The 20155-nt window shown below is 46.4% G+C and overlaps 1 protein-coding gene across 4 annotated transcripts in view; it reads left to right on the top strand.

Annotated features, from left to right (window-relative positions):
• SPECC1 (sperm antigen with calponin homology and coiled-coil domains 1) overlaps positions 1-20155 on the top strand; it is a 293242-nt gene that overhangs the window by 130115 nt on the left and 142972 nt on the right. For all 4 annotated transcript variants that reach the window (XM_069089599.1, XM_069089598.1, XM_069089600.1 and 1 more), the window contains 2 exons: positions 5270-6843; positions 18808-19015. In XM_069089599.1, the coding sequence (XP_068945700.1) occupies positions 5270-6843; positions 18808-19015 (1782 nt within the window). The remainder of the gene's footprint in view (positions 1-5269; positions 6844-18807; positions 19016-20155) is intronic.

Genomic DNA, 20155 nt, shown 5'->3' with positions numbered 1-20155 from the left:
TAGAGAGTTGACTGGGACACTGAGAAGGGGAAGTGACTTGCTTAAGGTCAGCCAGTATGTGTCATAAGTAAGACTTGAATCTGGGCCTTTGTAGCTGGAAGGTCCAGCCCTCTAGGATACTACCACTCTGAAAACCTTAAATGGTCTGTAAATAGGTGCTGTTAGCAGCCTCATTATCATCACTAATACTCAGTCTCAGTAACCTTGAATCCCTTCAAGTCTCAGCCCAGATGCTCCCTTTTCCGTAGAGCTATATCTTTGTAAACCCCTCCCCCATCTAACTTAATGCCTAGCATACAGTAGGTGCTTAATATTTGTTTGGTAACTTAATTGATTCCCTGCAAGCACACACACACACACAAACACAGACACACAGAGTTGGTAGTATGTCTAATCTTCAATTATGTAGTGGATAGATAACTGATTTTGTTGAGTTGAAGTTCCCAGTCCAATGCATCCTGATTCTGTAACCTTGGGCATGTTACTTAATTTCTTCATGCTCCCTAAGACTGCTTCATTGAGGATCTGCATGGATGGAAGGCATTTTCCCTAGTAGAGTTCCCACAACAATGTAATCCCAGCTCTGGTCCAAATCCTGCAAATCCCCAAAATGAACTTAACTGTGTATGTGCTCCCTCCCCTTTCTGTTGCCTTTCTCAGAGCAAGTACTTTAAGTTTTGTTGACTTGAATTCATAGCTCAGGGGTTCTTATGTCCTCAGTGATTCAGTCCTCCCTGCCACGCAAATGAGTTGGGGGGCATAGGCAGAGGAGGGAATTTGATCCCATGCTGTAGGAGGACTGGTTGAAAGAATTGGAAATATTTAACCTAGAGAAGAAAGTCTTGAAGAAAGACACAAGCCCCCTCTTCAAATATTTGCAAGGCTCCCTTTGGAAAGAAGGACTTAGGGATATTTTTGTTGGATCCCAGAGGTGAAAGACACAGAATGACGGATTTTAACTCAATATAAGGAAAACCTTCTTGACAATTAGAGCCATTAAAAACCAGCAGGGAATGAATCACCTCAGGAGGTAGTCCCCATCACCATTAGATGGCCACTTACCTATTTGTCATGATATAGCTTAGACTCAGTTCTGTGATTCTATGATAGCATTTAACTGGGATCAAATAAATTGAAGAGTTCTGTAGTTTCCCCTTGATCAGCTCAATGTTTTGGGCTCAAAATAGCTGAATTTCCCCCAAATATTTGCAAAGCTGAAGGCAGAATTCCTATGCAGTGCAGCTAGATGGACCTTGCCAGTATCCACTGAAACTTGGTCCTGTTTGCAAGCTGGCTCGGGAGCCCAGAGACAGCTGAACACCAGCCTAGCCAAGTCCCGAGGGGTCATCCTCAGGCTGGCTGCAGAAGGATCGTGTTTTGGCTTTGCCTTTGTTGTGCTCACAGCAGCTCTTAGAAACAGTGTGTTGGAGACAGCCTGGTGCTGTGGATAAAAGCAATGGACTTGGGTTTGCGAGAGGCATGGATTCAAATCATGCAACTAACTTTGCAACCCTGGGCCAGTCCCTTTGGGTCTGTGAGCCTCAGTTTCCTCCTCTTTAAAATAGGAGGATAATCCTTTTAGGGTCTCTTTCATAGGGTTGTTTTGAGGACAGAATCCTAAAGCTTAAGATCAATGTCAGTTTTTTTGATTCATGATTGTAATATGTATTGGTAGGGAGAGTGAGTGCTCATCCCAAGGAAGTCATGATGATAATCACAGCCACCATGCCACGCGGTATAGGTGACAGAATACCAAAGTAGGAGCCAAGCTGACCGGGGTTCAAATCCTGCCTCAGACCCTTACTAGCTGTGGGACCCTGGGCAAGTCACTTAACCTTTGCCTAACTACCTCAGTTTACTCATCTCTGAAGTGGGGATAATAATGGGCTTTCTCTCAAGAGGTGGTTGTGAGGGAAATAATGTGAGAGAAATAAAGAAAGGGTTTGGGAGAACTTGAAGTTTATGAAGTTATGAAGTTAATGCTAGGTGGTAGCAGCAGCAGCAGCAGCAGCAGCAGTAGTTAGTAGAAGCAGCAGCAGCAATAGTAGCAGTAACAATAGTAGTAGCAGCAGCAGCAGCAGAAGTAATGGTGGTGGTCCTAGTTCGAAGTAGGAGAATCTTATTCTTTTGATCTTTTTGATGAGATTCAGATAGAAAGGGTGCTAGGAGAAATCAATCTCTTGCTATTATTTACTGTTCCTTTATATTCTGTAGACTATCATGGGTAGGGAAGAAAATGAGACTTACTCTATGTCAAACCGTGTGCTAAGTGCTGAGGACCCTGCTGTCAAGGAGTTCACTCTCTAATGAGGAAACGACACATAAAAGACAGACTTAGAAGTCCCAAAGGAACAGTAACAGGTTGGAGTGTGTGTGTGTGTGTGTGTGTGTGTGTGTTGGGAGAGGGGGAGTCTGGAGGGAGCAGCATCAGGGCAGAAGGAAAGAACCAGAGGTGCCAGCATCAGGGAGGATGATAAGGCCTGGCAGCCCACCCCCACCCCCATCTTACCAGACGGAATGGACTTGGTGACTCCCTTGCCATCCAAGTCAAGTGAGCAGCACTAAGCCACCCAGGGGGTTCCTCACACCTCAGTTTCCTTATCTGTAAAATGAGTGGGAGAAGGAAATGGCCAACCACTCCAATATCTTTGCCAAGAAAACCCCAAATGGGGTCACAAAGAGGCAGACACAACTGGAAAATGACTGAACAACAACAACAAAAATTTGCAAATTGTCTGGCCCATAGTAGGCACATGAAGGCTTGTTCCCTTTCCTTCTGCTCCCAAAGTGAGGGCTCACCATGGATGAATATGGAGATGCTGACTTCTGCTGCTGTACCCTCTGCTATGGGCTTTGGGTGTCTTCGACAGAGGACTACTCGGGGCTCTGAACTTAAGTTTTGGACTCCTGGGGTCCTGGGACTGAGGCTTACCCAGGGCCAGAACCCACTGCCCTTCCTAGAATGCTCTCCCACCACAACCTGGAGACCTCTCAGAATCCAGGTTACCTTCCCTATGAGGAGGCCCTTCTCTCCCTCTTACCTGCCCACCTCGCTTTTTATGTGCTTTAACTGTTTAAATATTTATTCTCCCAGTAGAGTGTAAGCTCCTTGAGTGCAGGAACTGTATCTCATTTCATTTTTGTATGCCCAACATCTAGCACATAGTAGGCACATTATCCATGCTTGTTGGATTGGGTTGGATTGCATTCTATCAATGTCCAGGAATCTATTAAAGATAGGTAGGGTCTAGAGCAACTTAATCATCTATCTCCAGTGAGGGAGGAGTCATTGTTTATGATAGAAAATGGAGCTTTGGGGCTTCCTTTGCCATTATATTACTCCACTTTTCTCTTCAAGGAACTCTTCTGAGTCTTGGTTAATTGGGTTAAGATAGTTACATCGTTCAACTCATGAAGCACACACCTCCTAAGTCCTGGTGAGAGAAAGAAAGGCAATAACACAGTCCTTGCTCTCAGGGAGTTGGTGTTCTAATAGGGACATGGCATGGGAGGGAGCTGGGAGGGACCTCAGAGGCCTTGGAGTCTAGCCCCATCATTTGACAGATGAGGAAGTTGAGGCTGAGGGACATTGAGTCACTTGCCCAGGGTCCCCAAGGCAATCGTCCTCAATAATCAAGGCCTCTAGACCTGGGGTTCTTTTCCCTGGAACATCTCCTCCCTCCCCTCTCCCCCATCCCCTTCCTTCCCTCTCCCCCTTCCCCTCCCCTCCCTCCTCCTCCCCTTCTTTTCCCTCCTCTCCCTTCCCCTCTCCTCCCCTCCCCTCCTGTCCCTTGTCCTCCCTTCTCCTCTCCCCTCCTCTCCTCTCTTCTTTCTCTCTCTGTCTCTCTCTCACTATGCATCCAGTCTCAGTTCTGGTTTTATTGCTTGGAGGTGGATTTTGTTTGCCAGCACTCAGAAGACCAATGCCTTTGTTTTTATCCCTGAAATGCATTACTCATTGTTCTCCTTGGCCTGGGACAGATGGAAATGTGAACTACTTCAGTACAACCCAGTTTCCCTGTGGGTCATAAGCATCCTGAGGGACTATGTCATCATGCCATAGAAGGCCACAGAAACTTCTGAACAGCCAATGAATCACTCATTCCATTTGCTCTTGTCTATCTCCCAAATGCACACCATCATGGCCCCACTCTGTGCAGTTATGGGTGTCTTTGTTTCCACCTCTGATTGGCGAGCTTTGCCATTGGATCAGTCCACTGTGTCTTTGGTCTGATAAACAAATACTCATGGTTTCTGGGGCTGGAGCCAACCCATGCTCACTCAGGGCCCTTAGATAGCATCTAGATCAGCCCTTGAACTTATGAATGAAGAAACTAACACCCAGAGGCTTACCCAGGGCCACATAGCAAGCCGTGGCAAAAACTGACTTTTTTTTTTGGAGGGGGGAAGGCAGGGCAATTGGGGTTAAGTGACTTGCCCAAAGTCACACAGCTAGTAAGTGTTAAGTGTCTGAGGTCATATTTGAACTCAGGTCCTCCTGACTCCAGGGCTGGTGCTTTATTCACTGTGCTACCTAGCTGCCCTGGTAACCTGACTTTTAAACAGATATAAGTCATTGAAGATGGTAATGAGCTTGACATTCAAATTTTATTTGATAAATCGTGAAAACCTATGATAGTGATATCCAAGTATTTACCCAAATGATCAAATATTTGGCTAGCAGAAGATCAAATCTTCTATGTCACCACTTGTGTGACCTTGGGTAAATCTTTACACCTCTTGGGGCCTCAACTTCCTTATCTGTAAAAGGAGGGTGATTGCCTAAATGACCTCAAAGATTCCTTCCCGCTCTAGATTGGTGAATATCCCTCATTCCCAGGTGGAAGAAGGCCAAGACAAAAGCCAAGGTTGTACGGCATCCCATCCTCACCTGTCACTTCTCTTGTAACTCTGGCCAAATCCCTGGCCCTCCGTTTTTTCATCTGTAAAGGGTTTGGATGACTTTGGATAAGGTCTTTCTCAATTCTTGAGCTATGTCTTATGAGCCTCCCTGGGCCTTAGTTCCTCTGTAAATTTATGAGGTAGGATTGGATGCCATTAAAGAAAGCCCTTTTCAGCTCTGGGTCTGTGAACCCAGGCACCTCTCTGGGCCTCGGTTTCTTTCCTCCTCTGTAGTTTTGATGAGATGACCTCAGTGGTTCCTTCCAGCTTGCTGAGCCTATGAACCCTTGAAGGACATGTACCTTTTTTGTCTCGGTATACAAAAACAACTCTTTTATTCACCTTGCTTTTCCTCTCACTTTTCCAGGAACAATTTCCACCAAGCGGACGGGGATTCCGGCTCCTCGAGAGCTTTCCACACCCGTCTCCAGAGAGAGATCTGCCCTTCGAGGTCCCACCAGTGCAAAGAAACCAATCCCCAGTCCAATATCTTCCAGTACCCTGACTCCTACCAAGCACTTAAGAGGTTCCAATAAATCCAAGCAGGAGAATGAAGCTGGGGACAGGGTATTGCTGGAATCCCAAGTCCGGGAACTCCTGGCAGAAGCCAAAACAAAAGATTTTGAAATCAGCAGGCTCCGGAGCGAACTCAAGAAATTCAAAGACAAGGTGTCCTCAAATGTCATAGAAGGGACTGATGCTTTGGATCAGAATGGCGATGGCTTGTCAACTTCTCCTGGGGACCTAGATCCTTTGATAAGAAATCTTCAGGAGAAGAACAGAAATTTCCAAAAAGAGCTGGTAGATCTCGGGGAGGAAAACCGGGCTCTGAAAGAGAAACTGACGTGCATGGAACATTCCCCCAGCTCCGAGGCGGCCACAAGCAACGATGGTGGCAGCAGCCTGCCCACACCGACTACCCAAGAGTCGAGCTTTGGAAGCCCAACGAAAAACCAGCTTTCAGGGGAAACGGAGGAGTATAAACAGCCTCTGACCGGGAATACCTTACGAACCTCGGGCTCCTCGAGCAGTGACGTGACCAAGGCTTCTCTGTCCCCGGACGCTTCGGATTTTGAGCACATCGTTGAGGCTCCTTCCAGGCCCCTGTCGTCGGGCAGCAATCCCTTCAAGAGCCCCCGGTGCTCCACGGGCGGCAGCTCCCCCAACAACATTAGCGAGCTGTCTGTAGCTTCCCTGACTGAGAAAATCCAGAAGATGGAGGAGAACCATCACAGCACCACAGAAGAGTTGCAGGCCACCTTGCAGGAGCTGTCGGACCAGCAGCAGATGGTCCAAGAGCTGACGGCCGAGAACGAGAAGCTGGTGGACGAGAAGACCCTTCTGGAGACGTCCTTCCACCAGCACCGGGAGCGGGCCGAGCAGCTGAGCCAGGAGAACGAGAAACTGATGAGCCTCCTGCAGGTGCGGGCTCAGGACGAGGAGGCCAGCGGCCAGGACGACAAGGTCATGGAGCTGGAGCGGAAGTGCACCGAGATCCTGGAGAACGCCCAGTTTGAGCGGGAGAAGCTGCTCAACATTCAGCAGCAGCTGACGTGCAGCCTGCGGAAGCTCGAGGGGGAGAACCAGGGCGCCGCCGACGTGATCCAGCGCCTGAAGGAGGAGAACACGCAGCTCAGCGGCCTTCTGGATTCGGAGCGGCATAGCAGCGGCCTGGCGGCCAAGGCACTCGAGGACTGCCGCGTCAGCCTGGAGGCTCTCAAGATCGAGAACGCCTCGCTCAAGGCCCAGCTGGAGAGCGAGAAGCAGAAGGCGCTGGAGCTGAGCGCCACGGGCCACGCCAGGGACACGTCGGACGTGCAGGAGAAGCTCCAGGCTGCCCGGGTGGAGAAGGACCAGCTGGAACGGGCCTGCCTGGAGCTCAAGCAAGAGCTGCTGAAGGCCAACAGCGAGATTCAGCAGGTCCAGAGCATGCTGGCCAAGGTAAAAGGGCCACCCCCGGCCCCACCCCGCCCCGCCTCGCCCCCCACCCCGCTCTCTGCTTCAGCCTCCCAAGCCTTTGACTTACCCAGCTCCTCGCCTCTCCTTAGCACTTGTTGTACGCTCTTGTGAGATGTGGCTTTCCATATGATTTCAATATACTTTATGTGATGTGGAAAAGGGACCCATAGTCTTTACTAGACTGCCAAAGGGGTAGATGACCCCCCAGAAGTTAAGAACCCCTGCCTTTTGGTGTGGTAGAATGGGAGGAAGACTTCCATGTGAAAACAGAGGTCAGCATTCAGGGATCTGCTGTGGGACCCAGCGCAGGCTACTTACACTCTCTGGTTAGCCCCCTTACTTTAGATTGATTTTTTTAAATCATATTTAAAATCTAATTTTAAATCCTGTTTTGGGGAGAGGCACAGCAGAATGGGGGCTGGGGTGGGGATGAGGACATGCTCAATTTGAAGTCAAAGGAACTGGATTTAAACTCTTGCTCTGCCCCCTGTGGGATCCAGGGCAAGTTACTTCTCTAACCTGAGCATCAGTTTCCTCATCTATAAAATAAGAGGGTCAGACAGGATGCCTCTAACATCTCTTCTGGCTTCAGATCTGTGTTCCCCTGATCTGTAAATAAAGATCTCATCCTCAATCATTCTCTCCCTCTGTCTCTGTCTCTGTCTCTCCTCTTCTCCTTCTTGCTCCTCCCCACCTTTCCTTCTCTCCTCTTTCTCTCTTCCCCCCTCTTTCTCCCTCTTTTACTCTTCCTCTTCTCAACCCTCCTCCCCTCTTCTTCTTTCTTATACCTTTAACCTCTCCCTATTGGTTCTTTCCCACCTCCTTCAAAAATAACCAAGTGTGGCCATCCTTAAAAAAAACCAAGGGCCGCTTAATATTTACTTGTTTTATGATTGATTGATAGAGTCTTCTCAGATTTCCTCCAATTGGCTTGTATCATTCTAGTTCTTCTAGGACACATGTATTGCTTATATATGTTTTCTTCTTAGTTTCCTGATGATCCAGTGGATCCTTACATAGTAGCTGGTTATATGTATATTCTTAATTATTTGCTACTCTAATAGACAGATAGATAGGTAGATGGCTTTTATATATAGCTATATATAAATATCCTCTTTTCCCTCCCAATTTGAGTTCAGCAAGCATTTATTAAATACCTACTGTGTGCTAGGAACTGAGCAAGGCACTGGGAATAAGAAGACAAAAATGAGCAGCCCCCGCCCTCAAGGAGCTTACATTCTGTTGGGAGGAAACAGCTGTTTTACCACAAATCCAAAATATCAATGAATCAATAAACATTGATAAAGTATCTATCACGTATCAGGCACTGTGCTAAATGATACAAAAAAGAAGCAAAAGGCAGTCCCTGCCCTCAAGGAGTTTGCATTCTACTGGGAAGAAAAAGATACAAAGTACATAAGCAAGTTCAGAATATAGACAAAGTATTTTTGTGGTGAGAGGTGTGCCGAGATTGTAGCTGGGGGTGAGGGGGATGTTTCAGTCTTATGCAGGAGGTGCTATTTGAATTGAACCTTGAGGCAAGCCAGAAATTCCAAGAGACAGAGGTAGGGAAAGGAGTGTACTTTAGGCATAGGGCACAACCTGGGCAAAGACCTGGAGAGAAGAGATGGAATTTCATGGTTCAGAAAAAGCAAGTACATGAATTTGGCTGGAATACCAAATGCATAAGGTGTATAGGAAGGTGAAATCAGCCTGGAAAGGCAGGCAAGAGCCCCAGAGCAAAGGAACTTTAAATGTCAGAGGAGGGTTTATATTTTACCCATAATCTCTCTTTTGAAGTACATGACATGACAAAGTAGTTGAGGGAGGGGACATTTCTTTTTCTGGGTCTGGAGCTGCCCTTGGTGCCTTGAGCCTTCATGTTCTTGGTGCTCCTGTGGCCTGGGGTCCAACCCCTACTTTTAAAAATGTTGTTGCCTTTTTTTTTTTTAGCAGAGGCAGTTAAATTGCTGACTTGAAATTTTTTTAATGAAGAATGAATGGATTCAGATTGAGTCACAAGTTAAGATTCAAATAAGGGAACTTAATTCTATTCTAGATCATGAACCTGAGACACACCTTGTTTGGTAAAGTGGTGTTATTATTTTAGTGTCAAAAATGAGGTAAGACCAGACACAGTTACATGGAGCTCAGTCATTCAAAACACCTCCTGACTCAGTGGGCAGAGTGCTGACCTTGGAGGCAGGAAGGCCCCAGGGCCAAATCCAGCCTCAGATACTTCCTAGCTGAGTGACCCTGGGCAAGTCACTTGCCTCAGTGTCTTCATCTGTGAAATTCAGAGGCTGGACTCAGTAGCTCCTTTTCAGGTCTTAAAACTGTGATCCTATAAAATGAGGTTGGAGAGACAGCCAGCTGAGGGTTGTGGGTTGAGCGCTGGGTTTATAAAACCGCCATCAGATCTGGTCACTTACTAGCTGTGTGACCCTGGGTAGGTCATTTATAACCTCTGACCTTCAAGCAGAGTCTTGGGACTTATCTGTGAAGTCCTAGCCTGATTGGGGTTGCACCGGCTGGAAGAAGGAATTCCCACTACAGACACACTGGCTAACTTGATGCATGTTCATATCACATGAGACAATGCATACCAAAACACTTGATTTGGGACATCCTTGAAACTTTCAGAAAGTGTAGGGTCAGGTAGGTATCAAGGTGGTTATAGCATTATGACATCAGGCCTACAATCAGGAAGGCCTGAGTTCAAATCTCAACTCAGATACTAGCTCTATGACCCTGGATGAGTCAGTTACAAACAAAACAAAATGGAAAAAAATAAAAACAAACAAAAAGCACAAAAAACCCTCTATTTGACTGTTTCCTCATCTGTAAAATGGGGATGATAATAGTACCTCCCTCCCAGGGCTGTTGTGAAGATAAAATGAGCATAGAACAGGGTAAGCACTATATAAATGTTAGCTGTTGTTGTTGTTGTTATTATTACTGCCAAAAAGAAAAAGAAACTCAGTGTCTCTGGCCAAAAACCTAGTCATTCAAATAGTTTCTGAAAGCAAAAAATCCTCTATTGAGTACAAATTTAACATTCTGTTATGTCACCCAAGCCGGGTACCAGAGGCGGGGTGATGGAGTGGAGAGGGAGCCAACCTCTAAGTCAGGAAGCCCCTGCTTCAAATCCTGCCTGTGACAGGCCCTGCAGACCACTGGGCCTCCTCCAGGTGCCCCAGCCTCTCTCTGAGAGGCCCAGGAGCTCCTTCCATGCCAGTGAAATCACCAGCCCAGCCAACAACATCAAACATGGCGCTTTCCTTCCACCAAGTTACAAAAGCTTCCTTTCCGAGCTTCAGACAAACCTTGTTTTTTTCTTTTCAAAAAATTTTTGTTGATACTTTTTTTTTAATCACCTGTATTTCCCTTTGTCTCTCCTTCCCCTTCCCCCTTGGAGTGATTCCCAATGCAGACCTCCCAACGAGTCAAATCTCATAACAAAGAAAGTTTTTTAAAAGAAGGAAAAAAAACAGTTTAGCAAATCAAGATATTGAAAACAGTCTGACATCATATGCAGTCTTCTGCACCTGTGGCCCCCCACCTCTGCAAAGAAGCAGGAGGAAGGGGGAGGCACCCTCTCATTTCTTTCTTTTCCTCCCCCCCCCCCCTTTGTTTTTTGCATCGTGTACTTTTCAAAGCCCAGGCCAGCACGACTGCCAGATGATGTTCTGGGAAAGCTGGCCCAGTCCACTCCTGCTGAGATGTAACAATGGTTACCTCAACTAGGACCTGAACGGTTAAGTCCTATATACATACAGGCTAGCTATTACAACTTCCAAAAAGATAAAAGGTTGCCTAGAATCTCATCTGATTCTCACAGCAGCCTCATGAGGTCGGTGCTCTTATCCCCATTTTACAGGTAAGGAAACTGAGGCATAGACTTGCCCAGGGTCACATAGCTTGTGAGTCACTGAGGCAGGCTTTGATATCAGGTCTTCCTGACCCCACTGCATCCCCCAGCTCCCTCATTTTCTTATTCATTTGTTTCAGTCATTTCTGATTCTTTGTGACACCATCTGGGGTGACATTTTCTTGGCAAAGATACTGGAGTGATTTGCCATCTCCTTCCCCCATCCCTGATTTTTACAAATGGGGAAACTGTGGCCCAGGAAGTTAAATGACTTAATCAAAATCATTTGGGTAGTGAGGAGCAGAGGGGGGATGGGGACCAAGGTCCTCTCCCTCCAAACCTTCTGTCCCACTGTAGGAGCAAAGGAACTCAACTTGTGAGTAGAACACCAGCCCTGGAGGTTGGAGGACCTGAGTTCAAATCCAGCCTCAGACACTTGACACTTACTGGCTGTGTAACCTTGGGCAAGTCACTTAACTCCAATTGCCTTGCCCTTCCCCCCTCCAAAAATAAGCCAAAAAAACCAACCCCCTCAATTTTGGAGAGAAGAGACTATTGTCTCCTCGGGGCAGGGACCATGCAGTCCGCTCCCCAGCTTCCTTTGCTGGAGCCAGTCTCCACTTCCTCTCCTGACTCCACCTGGCAGATCATCAGAGAGACAGGAGAAGCTCCCTCCCCCACCCCAGTTTGGAGAGCAGCAGCAGAAACGCTCTAAGTAAGAGAAGAAAAGGCCAGGGGGAAGCCTCCAGGATGCTTTGTTTCTTTGCCGTCTTCCCAACACCAGTGTTAGCATTCATTTGCTTCACCCTGTGAAAGACCTTTTTAGGACTGAATAGCGGATGGAAAGAAGCTTGGCAAGTTCCTTCACAGTGTCCCTGTTCAGTTACTAGGTTACTGGGGGGCAGGATCTGGAGTGGGGAGTCCCCCTTCTGATTTTCAAGATGTTAGATCTGATTTTTGCTGTTGTGTTTCCTTTCCATGCAAAGCTAAAGTTGCAGACCTATTGCCATGGCCAGCTTTTCTCCCCCTGGCCATGAATGGATGATAACACCAGAGACTGGTGTGGAGTTTTAAGGCTTGGGAAGCGCTATATACACATTCTACATTCCCTGATCCCCCAAACTGCTAGAGAAGAAGGGGAGGGGCTCTTAACTTGGGGCCCGGGAACTTGTTTGTTCTTTCCAATTATCTCTCCAACTATTACAGTACCTTTAGTTTGCTTTTTAGTCCAGTGGATTTGATTTCATGGGTTGAGAAGGTTGGAGAAGGTTCTGTAGGCTTCCCAGGCTGGTACTAGAGAGGTCCCAGACACAGGCAGGGGTCAGAAGCCTTGTGCCTCTCCCTAATGGGACTGTACCTGGGATTTCAGTGGACTTTAAACAGAACTCCCAGATGAGAAAACACCCACCACCAGTGCAGGTTGGCATCCTCTCTATTTTACCTTAAAGAGTTTCCTAGTGGGGAGGCTAGGTGGCACAGTGAATAGAGCACCGGCCCTGGAGTCAGGGGACCTGAGTTCAAATGTGGCCTCAGACACTTGACACAATTACTAGCCATGTGACTTTGGGCAAGTCACTTAACTCCAATGCCCTCCAAAAAAAAAAAGAGTTTCCTAGAACACTGAGACATGACATATGATCCTCTTTAACCTTTGACTTTTCATTTTGCTATGGAAAGGAAGGAAGAAAACATGAACTTATTAAGCCCCTACTATGTGCCAGGTAAGCACTTTACAAATCTTCTCTCATTTGGGCCTCATAGCAGACCTGGGAGGTAGGTGCTATTTTGATGCCCATTTTACAAATGGGGAAAACCAAGGCAAGAGGAAGTTAAGTGAGTGTGCCGAGGGTCACACAGCTAGTAAGTATCCAAGGCATTATTTGAACTCAGGTCTATCCTGATTCCTAGGCTCCATCAATTTATTGTTGGTTACATAGAATATACATCACGGTGTTTCATTGTGAAGTCCTATGTATTTTATCTCGTACGTTTAAAAATGATTCCGAGGAGGGGTCCATAGGTTTCACCAGAGTCGGTTGCCAAGGGGTCCAGGACACAGGAAAGGTGAAAAACTTCTTCCCTAGATGCTAGACTAAGCCAGGGTATCAAGCTTTAGACAAGGCATGACTTCTTCACTGATTCTGCTCCCCCTGTGTTGGGAGAGCATCATCCCTCAGCCCTGGCTGCTGCTGGAGGAAGGGGCCATGGGAAAAGGAAGGGAAGAATCTGGTAAGGAGGAAAAGAACAAGGCCAGGAGGCACCCCAGGGGTCACAAAATTTAGGGAATCCAGATGTGTTTGCTGTTGAAGTAGGTGACTAGAGTGCAGTGAGGGAGGCCCCAGAGTGCTTCAGACCCCGTTGGCCAGGAAACTTTGGAAGCTGCAGATGACAAATGAAGCCCATCCCCTGACTTTTACTGCAGCAGCTGGAGATTGGCCTCCTGTAAGAAAGACTGTATAGGATTCCCTTGGAGCTCCTTACCCTGGCTGACCTCAGCAGGGCTATCTATTATGCTGGCACCTGGTTCATGCACATGCTTCTTGATCCATGAGGAAAGAGAACATTCAGTCTGCCCCCAAGCCTTTTATCCTTTGCCTATCTCACATTGCCAGAGAGACAAAGACAGAGTGAGAATGAAGGGGGGTAGAGAATGAGGAAAGAAATTGAGGGAGAGAAGAAGGGAGGGAGGGGGAGAGAAAGAGACAGAGAGAGAGAGAACAGAGACAGACATAGAGAAAGAGAAACAGCCAATATACTGAGAAAGACTGACAGTGTAGGCAGCCTTCCATACCTGGAAGTCCCCCACCTCTGAGTGTGTGGGGGGAGGATCCTTTCTCATTTTCTTTGGGGCCAAGCTTGAGCGTTTCAGTTCAGCATGGCTCAGTTTGCTTGTTTTGTTGTCATTCTTTCTATTTACATTTGCTGCCGTTGTTATGTTTATATTGGCCTCCTGGTTCTGCTGACTTCATTGTGCATCAGTTCATGAAAATCTTCTCACACTTCTCTGCATTCTTCTCATAGAGCAGGGATCTCCCTTTACATTTCCATGCCACAGCTTATTGGGCCGTGTCAGTATATTGATAAATGATAACAATAATCAATGACAACAGTAAATGACCTTACTTCCTAATGCTTTGATTTAAGCATGTTTGTTAAGCAGTTTTTTTTTTTATCTACCTGCCCAACAGCCCATAGAACATTAGAGAGTAATAGCTCCATAGTGGCAGGTCTGTCCAGCAAGATAGGAAGAATGAGATCATTATAACAATAATTAAAATGGAAACAAATAGCTCAAATTTACATAGTGCTTTAAAATTTACAAAGCACTGTTCCACACAAGAGCCCTCATACATAAGGCAGTGAAAATGTTATTGTTCCCATTTGGCAGATAGGGAAACTGAGGCACAGAGCTGGGGTAGAGGGGGAAGGAGGAAGAGCTCTGGATAGGGAGGCCACAAAGTACAATATAAAGAGCACTGATTACAAAGTCAAAGGACCTGGGTCCAAATCCTCCCCTAATGCTTCCTGCCTGTGTGACCTTGGGCAAGTCACTTAACACTTCTGGGCCTCAGTTCCTTCATCTGTAAGATGCAGGGGTTGAACTAGATAACCACCAAGGGTTTTTCCAGCTCTAGAACTATGATCCTATGGATTTGGAGTTGGAAGAACCAAGTTCAAATCCAATCTCCAAGGTTCGTTGGCTTTATGGGGCTGGGGGCAGGCTGTTTAACCTAGGCTTATCAGACTAGTATCAGATCATATATTTAAATAGTTAAATAACCAGCTACTTCTAATGAGCTTTGGGGGCAGAATTCAAACCCAACCTAATCTTCCATGTCCCATTTTACAATGTTCATTCCCGACTTGTGCAATGAAGTAACCTCCATAGAATCCTATTGAATCTGTAGCCAGAGTGCTCACTCTGTAAGGGACCAGAGCCCCATCTGAGCCCAGCCAGGCTCTCTTTGGAGAGTAGGGCTGGCCAACATCTGGAGAGTTCATATGCAATCACTCATTAGTGGTTGCTTCATACCTTGACCTCTAGCATTTGGAAATTTTAACAAACCTCCAGCTAAGCAGATGCATTTTCCTCCTTTTCAAGTAATTATTACCTTTGACTGCTAAAGGAATGTCGGTAGCTTCCCGTGAGCACATGCCTCCCCGGTCTGGGAGAGAGGCCTGGGGGAGACTCACTCAGTGAACAAAGCGGATGGTTCACCATGTCCTAGGGATTCCACAACGGTGTGTTACTACTCCTTCTACTTTATAAGGCTTCCCTGGCAGGGCTGGGGGAGGCGAGGTCATAGCCCCAGTAGAATGGGAGCTTCTGGAGGACAGGCATTGCTTTTTATTTGTGTCCCCAGGGCCCATCACAGGGCCTGCTGCATAGTGGGTGCTTAATTAAACGGGCTTGACTCTGAAGAGGAGATGAGAAAATGCAAGCTTTCTCCCTTCCTTGAAGAGGTGAGGGACTGGCCATGGAATGCTGCATAGACTCATCGATGTGCTTAGTGTTTCTGGGAACTTGGGTAAACTGAGTTTCCCTGTGCCTCAGTTTCCCCATCTGTAAAATGGGGAAGTAGGACTAGATGGCCTCTGAGGACCCTTCTAGGGCAAAGATCTGGAGTTTCATGTGTTAACCAGTATTACTGCAACTGATCTCCCCTCTCCCTTTCTTTATTCCTTATTCCATATAAGGGATAGATAGATTTCTGGGGAGAAGAGAAGGGAAGAATAGATTTGGAAATAAAGGGGGTGTGTGTGTGTGTGCATGCGCACATATGTGTATGTACATGTGTGCACATGTATGTATGTGTGTATACGCACATATACACACAGATACATATGTATATATTTGGATACATATATCTATACATCAATAAATATTTTAAAAGTGGTGGTTAAATTGAATTTAGAGACAGAGGGATCTGAGTTTCATAGGTTTAGAGCTGGAAGGAGCCAACACTGTCAGAAGAGGAAGCTGGACAGAGGAGATAGACATTTTCCCCTCAGCACAGCCCTGACCGCATCCCACAGATTCTGGTATGTTGTCTCATTGTCATTACCTTTACTGAAATTATCAATCACTTCCATAGGATGACCTGTTCTTTGACTCACCCATTCTTGAGAATTAGGTTATTACATTTCCATTTAATTTTTAATCTAGCATAATAGAGTAGAAAGACGATTAGCTCTGGGTCCAAACACCACCTTGGGCAGTCATTGGGCAAATTCCTTTTCCTCCCTGGGCCTCCGTTTCCTCATCTATATAATGGACGCTTGGACTTGATGCCCCCAGAGGTCCCGCTGAGTTCTGGGTCTCATGCTTGTGGGTGCTGCTGCCCAGAGAGGGGCAGTCAGCGACCGAGCTAGGATCATGGTGCTGCACACTGGCCCACACAGCCCCATTCTTCTGTCAGCTCTATAACCTTTTCTGTCTTCTGCTACATTTTGGGATTCTGAATGTAGTGGGTGTTGGAGAGTCACAAAGGGATTCTCTGCAGTGAATCTGTAGTTTAAAAAGCCTTTTTCCTTCTCTGCAGCCCGGCTCCCCTCTCCCATCTCTCTCAGCCCCTGTCTCTTTGTCAGTTCTCCATTCATTTACCTACAAGGACAGTGCAGACTAAAAGGCCCACTCAGCCAATGCTCTCCAATTTGGGGAAATAATGAATTTTAAAAATATAGGGACGGCTAGGTGGCACAGTGATTAAAACGCTGGCCCCAGAGTCAGGAGGACCTGGGTTCAGATCCGACCTCAGACACTTCACACACACACACACACACACACACACCCCTAGCTGTGTAACCTTGGGCAAGTTATTTAACCCCAATTGCCCTCCAAAAAAAAAGGAAAAAAAATATTGATATATATATAGCCACACCTTGGTACTGCTGGCAGCCAGGTCCATGTGGAGCCCAGCCAGGAAGCAGGCAGTGAGTGAGAACAATGCCTCTGGGCAGTCAGAGGGGAGGTCACACAGTCCTTCATCTGACACTTCACGACTCATAGTCCCTCATTCAGAGCCAGTTTACTCTTACTTTACACACAAGCTTAGTAATCTTCTGGAGGAGCAGAAAGAACACAAAGACCCAGGTCAGGCTTTTAGTTCTACTTGTTAATGTCCAATGTACCTCTAGCAACGGACCTACCATTCCCAAGCTCACGTTTTTTCATCTTTTACATGACAGAGTTTGGCTGGATATAATAGAGAGGACACTGGACATTTAGCCAGAGGCCCTGAGTTTGAATTCTGACTCCTTTACCATCTTCCTCTGAAAACATTTTGTTTTTGTTCCGAATTTAAGCACCAATCAAAAAGATCATTTCCATTTACAAAGTAGAAAAGAAAAAGAAGATTGGACACAAAATTGTGACAATGGTGCATGATTTGTTTTTCCTTTTCAGTCTGTCCTAATGCTGTGTGCCTCAGTTTCCTCATCTGTCAAATGAGGCAGTTAAATAAGCACAATGAGTGGATAGAGTGTCAGATCTGGAGTTGGAAAACTTGAGTTCAAATCCTGCCTCAGAACTTTAGCCACTGGCTGTATGACCCTGGGCAAGTCACTTAACCTCTGTTGTTTCCTCTTCTGTAAAATGGAGATAATAGTGCCTACCTCTTGGGGTTGTGGTGAGGATGACTAAGATAGACATTTTTAAAGCCCTTTGCAAACCTTAAAGTGCTGTAGAAATGGCAGCCATTATCATTCAATGCTGGACATGAAAAGTGGACGCTGGACCAGAAGACCTGTAATTGGGGATACCCTGCAGCCTCCAAATCTGAATCCAATAAAGACGGGGAGATAATCTCTTTCCAGGTCTTGTCTCCTTGAAGTAGGTGCTGTTATGATTTACATTTTACAGTTGAGTAAACTGAGGCTGAGAGAGGTTAAGTGATTTGTCCTTGGTCACACAGTTTGTAAGGGCCTGATGTGGAATTTGAACTCGGGTCTTCCCAACTCCAGAGCCTAGCAGAGCTCCGTCCAGTGGGGATGCAGTGTGCCTACAGAGAAGGTAGGGTGTTGTGGTGTAGTCACAAGAGTGCCGAGGACCTGGATTCCTGTCCCCAGCTCTGTGGCTTACTCCGTGTGTGACCTTGGGCAAGTCATTTCCTATCTTCTCTCAGCCTTAGTTTCCTCCTTGGTAAAATGAGAAGATCGCCCAAAGAGCCCTTCCAGTTCTCAATCCTGCAGTCTCTGGCACATTGGAGCCCCCTAGTGGAAGACTCGGCATCCTGGCCCCAGTCTTCAGAGCCAGCAGCAGTCTGGAAGACCCCTACTGTCCAGCCCAAAGGGGACAGGAGCTCAGCAGGTGTGGCTTCCTGTAGCTTTGTAGGCAGCGTTCAAAGCTATTCTCTTGCATTTATTTTGATGACTTAGATCTCTGTCTGTGGAGATCTCACTGGGGAAGGGCTGCTCTGAGGGTTCCCCAGCCCATTTTTCCCCTAAGAAAGGAAATGCCCTGTTACTTAAGTAGTCAGCTAACAAATGGATGGAGGCCCAGGCTACCCCCTGGCAGTCAAGAAGCATTTATTAAGCTCCTACTGTGTGTATAAAGGGCTTTGAAAACCTAAAAGTACTATGGAAATAGTATTCTTATTTAGGGTTATGTTCCAGAAGGTGCTGCTGACATTCCTTTGAGGGAAAACATAAATGCATAGAAAATGTAAGCAAGTAAGTAGGAGGTAGTTTATTGGAGGTGCGAATAGCTGAGTTCATCAAGAGAGGCTCCATGGAGGTGTTGCTTGAGCTGATCTTTAAAGGAAACAAGGAATTATAAAAGATAGAGGTAGGAGAGAGGGCATTCCAGGCATCAGGGACAGCCTGGGCAAAGGCACTGAGGTAAGAGAGAGGATGTCATGAAGGAGGGACAAGTCGGCTAGTCTGTCTAGACTTGTAAGGTGCGTGGAGAAGAAGAAATGTACAACAAGCCTGGAAAGATATGTGCAGAACAGATGACGTAACAGGAAAGTCTCCCTTCCAAAGTCAAGAACATTGCTTTCTTGTTATCTCTGCTGCAAGGGTATCTGGGAACTTTTTGCCTTTGGGATTAATAGGAAACTTCCTTTTTATTCTAGGTGGAGAAGGAATGTGGTTACCTAAAGGAGGTCTGTGATCGGCAGGCTGAACAGCTGAGTCGAACCAGCCTGCAGTTGCAAGAGAAAGCCTCGGAAAGTGACGCTGAGATAAAGGACATGAAGGAAACCATCTTTGAGCTGGAAGACCAGGTGGAACAGCATCGAGCCGTTAAGCTGCACAATAACCAGCTGATTAGTGAGCTCGAAAGTAAGTGACATGGAGAGCCCCCATCGCAAGGGGAAGAGCAGGCAGGCGCCTACACAGAAACTACTAGCGACAGGAGAGTGTGGATGAGATCAGACATTTGCTGCTTGAAATTCTGTTACTTTGCAAAGTCCTGTTGTTAGCTCTTTATAAGAATCATCCATAGCGATAATGTCCATGCTGCCCACTGCTGTCATCGTCATTGCAATTATTAAACCCTTACTCTGTGCTAAACACTGGGGATACCAAGAAAGGCTTCTAGAAACAGGCCCCTGCCCTCAAGGAGCTCACAGTCTCATTGGGGGAAACAATATTCAGACAACTGTGTACATTTATTTATTTTGCTTTTTGGAGGGCAATTGGGGTTAAGTGACTTGCCCAAGGTCACACGGCTAGTTTTTGTGTTAAGTGTCTGAGGCTGGATTTGAACTCATGTCCTCCTGACTCCAGGGCCAGTGCTCTGTTCACTAACTGTGTACATTCTAATGGGGGAGACAACATGCAAGGTATGTACAAGACATATGTAGGCATCAGATTTCTGATCTCTGGCTCTGAATCTAGGATCCTACTTAGTATCTATATGATCTTGAGCTTCAACTAAGTTCACCTCCCTGGGAAGACTCAGTGTCCTTCTCTGTAAAATGAAGGGGTTGGATTTGGTGACCTGCTTAAAATTCCCTTCTAGTTCTGAAGCTATGATCTTATAAACTTAATCTTATTGCTAAATGATTGATTGGTGACAGTAACCATGGGTACCATTTGGTCACTGGAGGAATAATGATTTAAGCACTTATTGGGTGGGCAATGAGAAAGGTCTCACTACTAAATGAATTGAGCAATTAGATTGCCCAGAGTATTGATCACTGGGGAGAGAGACCAGGCAGTGTGGCTAAGGCAGCAGTACCATGCCCCCCAAACCTGAGGTACCCAAGTGGTTAGTGCATAACCCTTGATAAGGGAAGGATGTTAGAAGGACAACTGGCACATAATAGCTACCACCAGATAGCTCTTTAGTTATATTACATTGTCATTATATAGGTTTGAAAAGTGCCTCACAAATATCCCATTTGATCCTGAGAGGCAGATGCTATTATGATCCCCATTTTTCAGTTGAGGAAACTGAGACAGAGAGTCAGTGACTTA

The sequence above is a fragment of the Petaurus breviceps genome, unplaced genomic scaffold, assembly GCF_028583685.1.
Source record: "Petaurus breviceps papuanus isolate PSGF00001 unplaced genomic scaffold, PetGlider_PUasm1.0 186, whole genome shotgun sequence".
In the NCBI taxonomy this organism is placed as follows: domain Eukaryota; kingdom Metazoa; phylum Chordata; class Mammalia; order Diprotodontia; family Petauridae; genus Petaurus; species Petaurus breviceps.
Note: the sequence above shows the minus strand (reverse complement) of the source record. Positions and strands in the feature narration are given on the sequence as shown.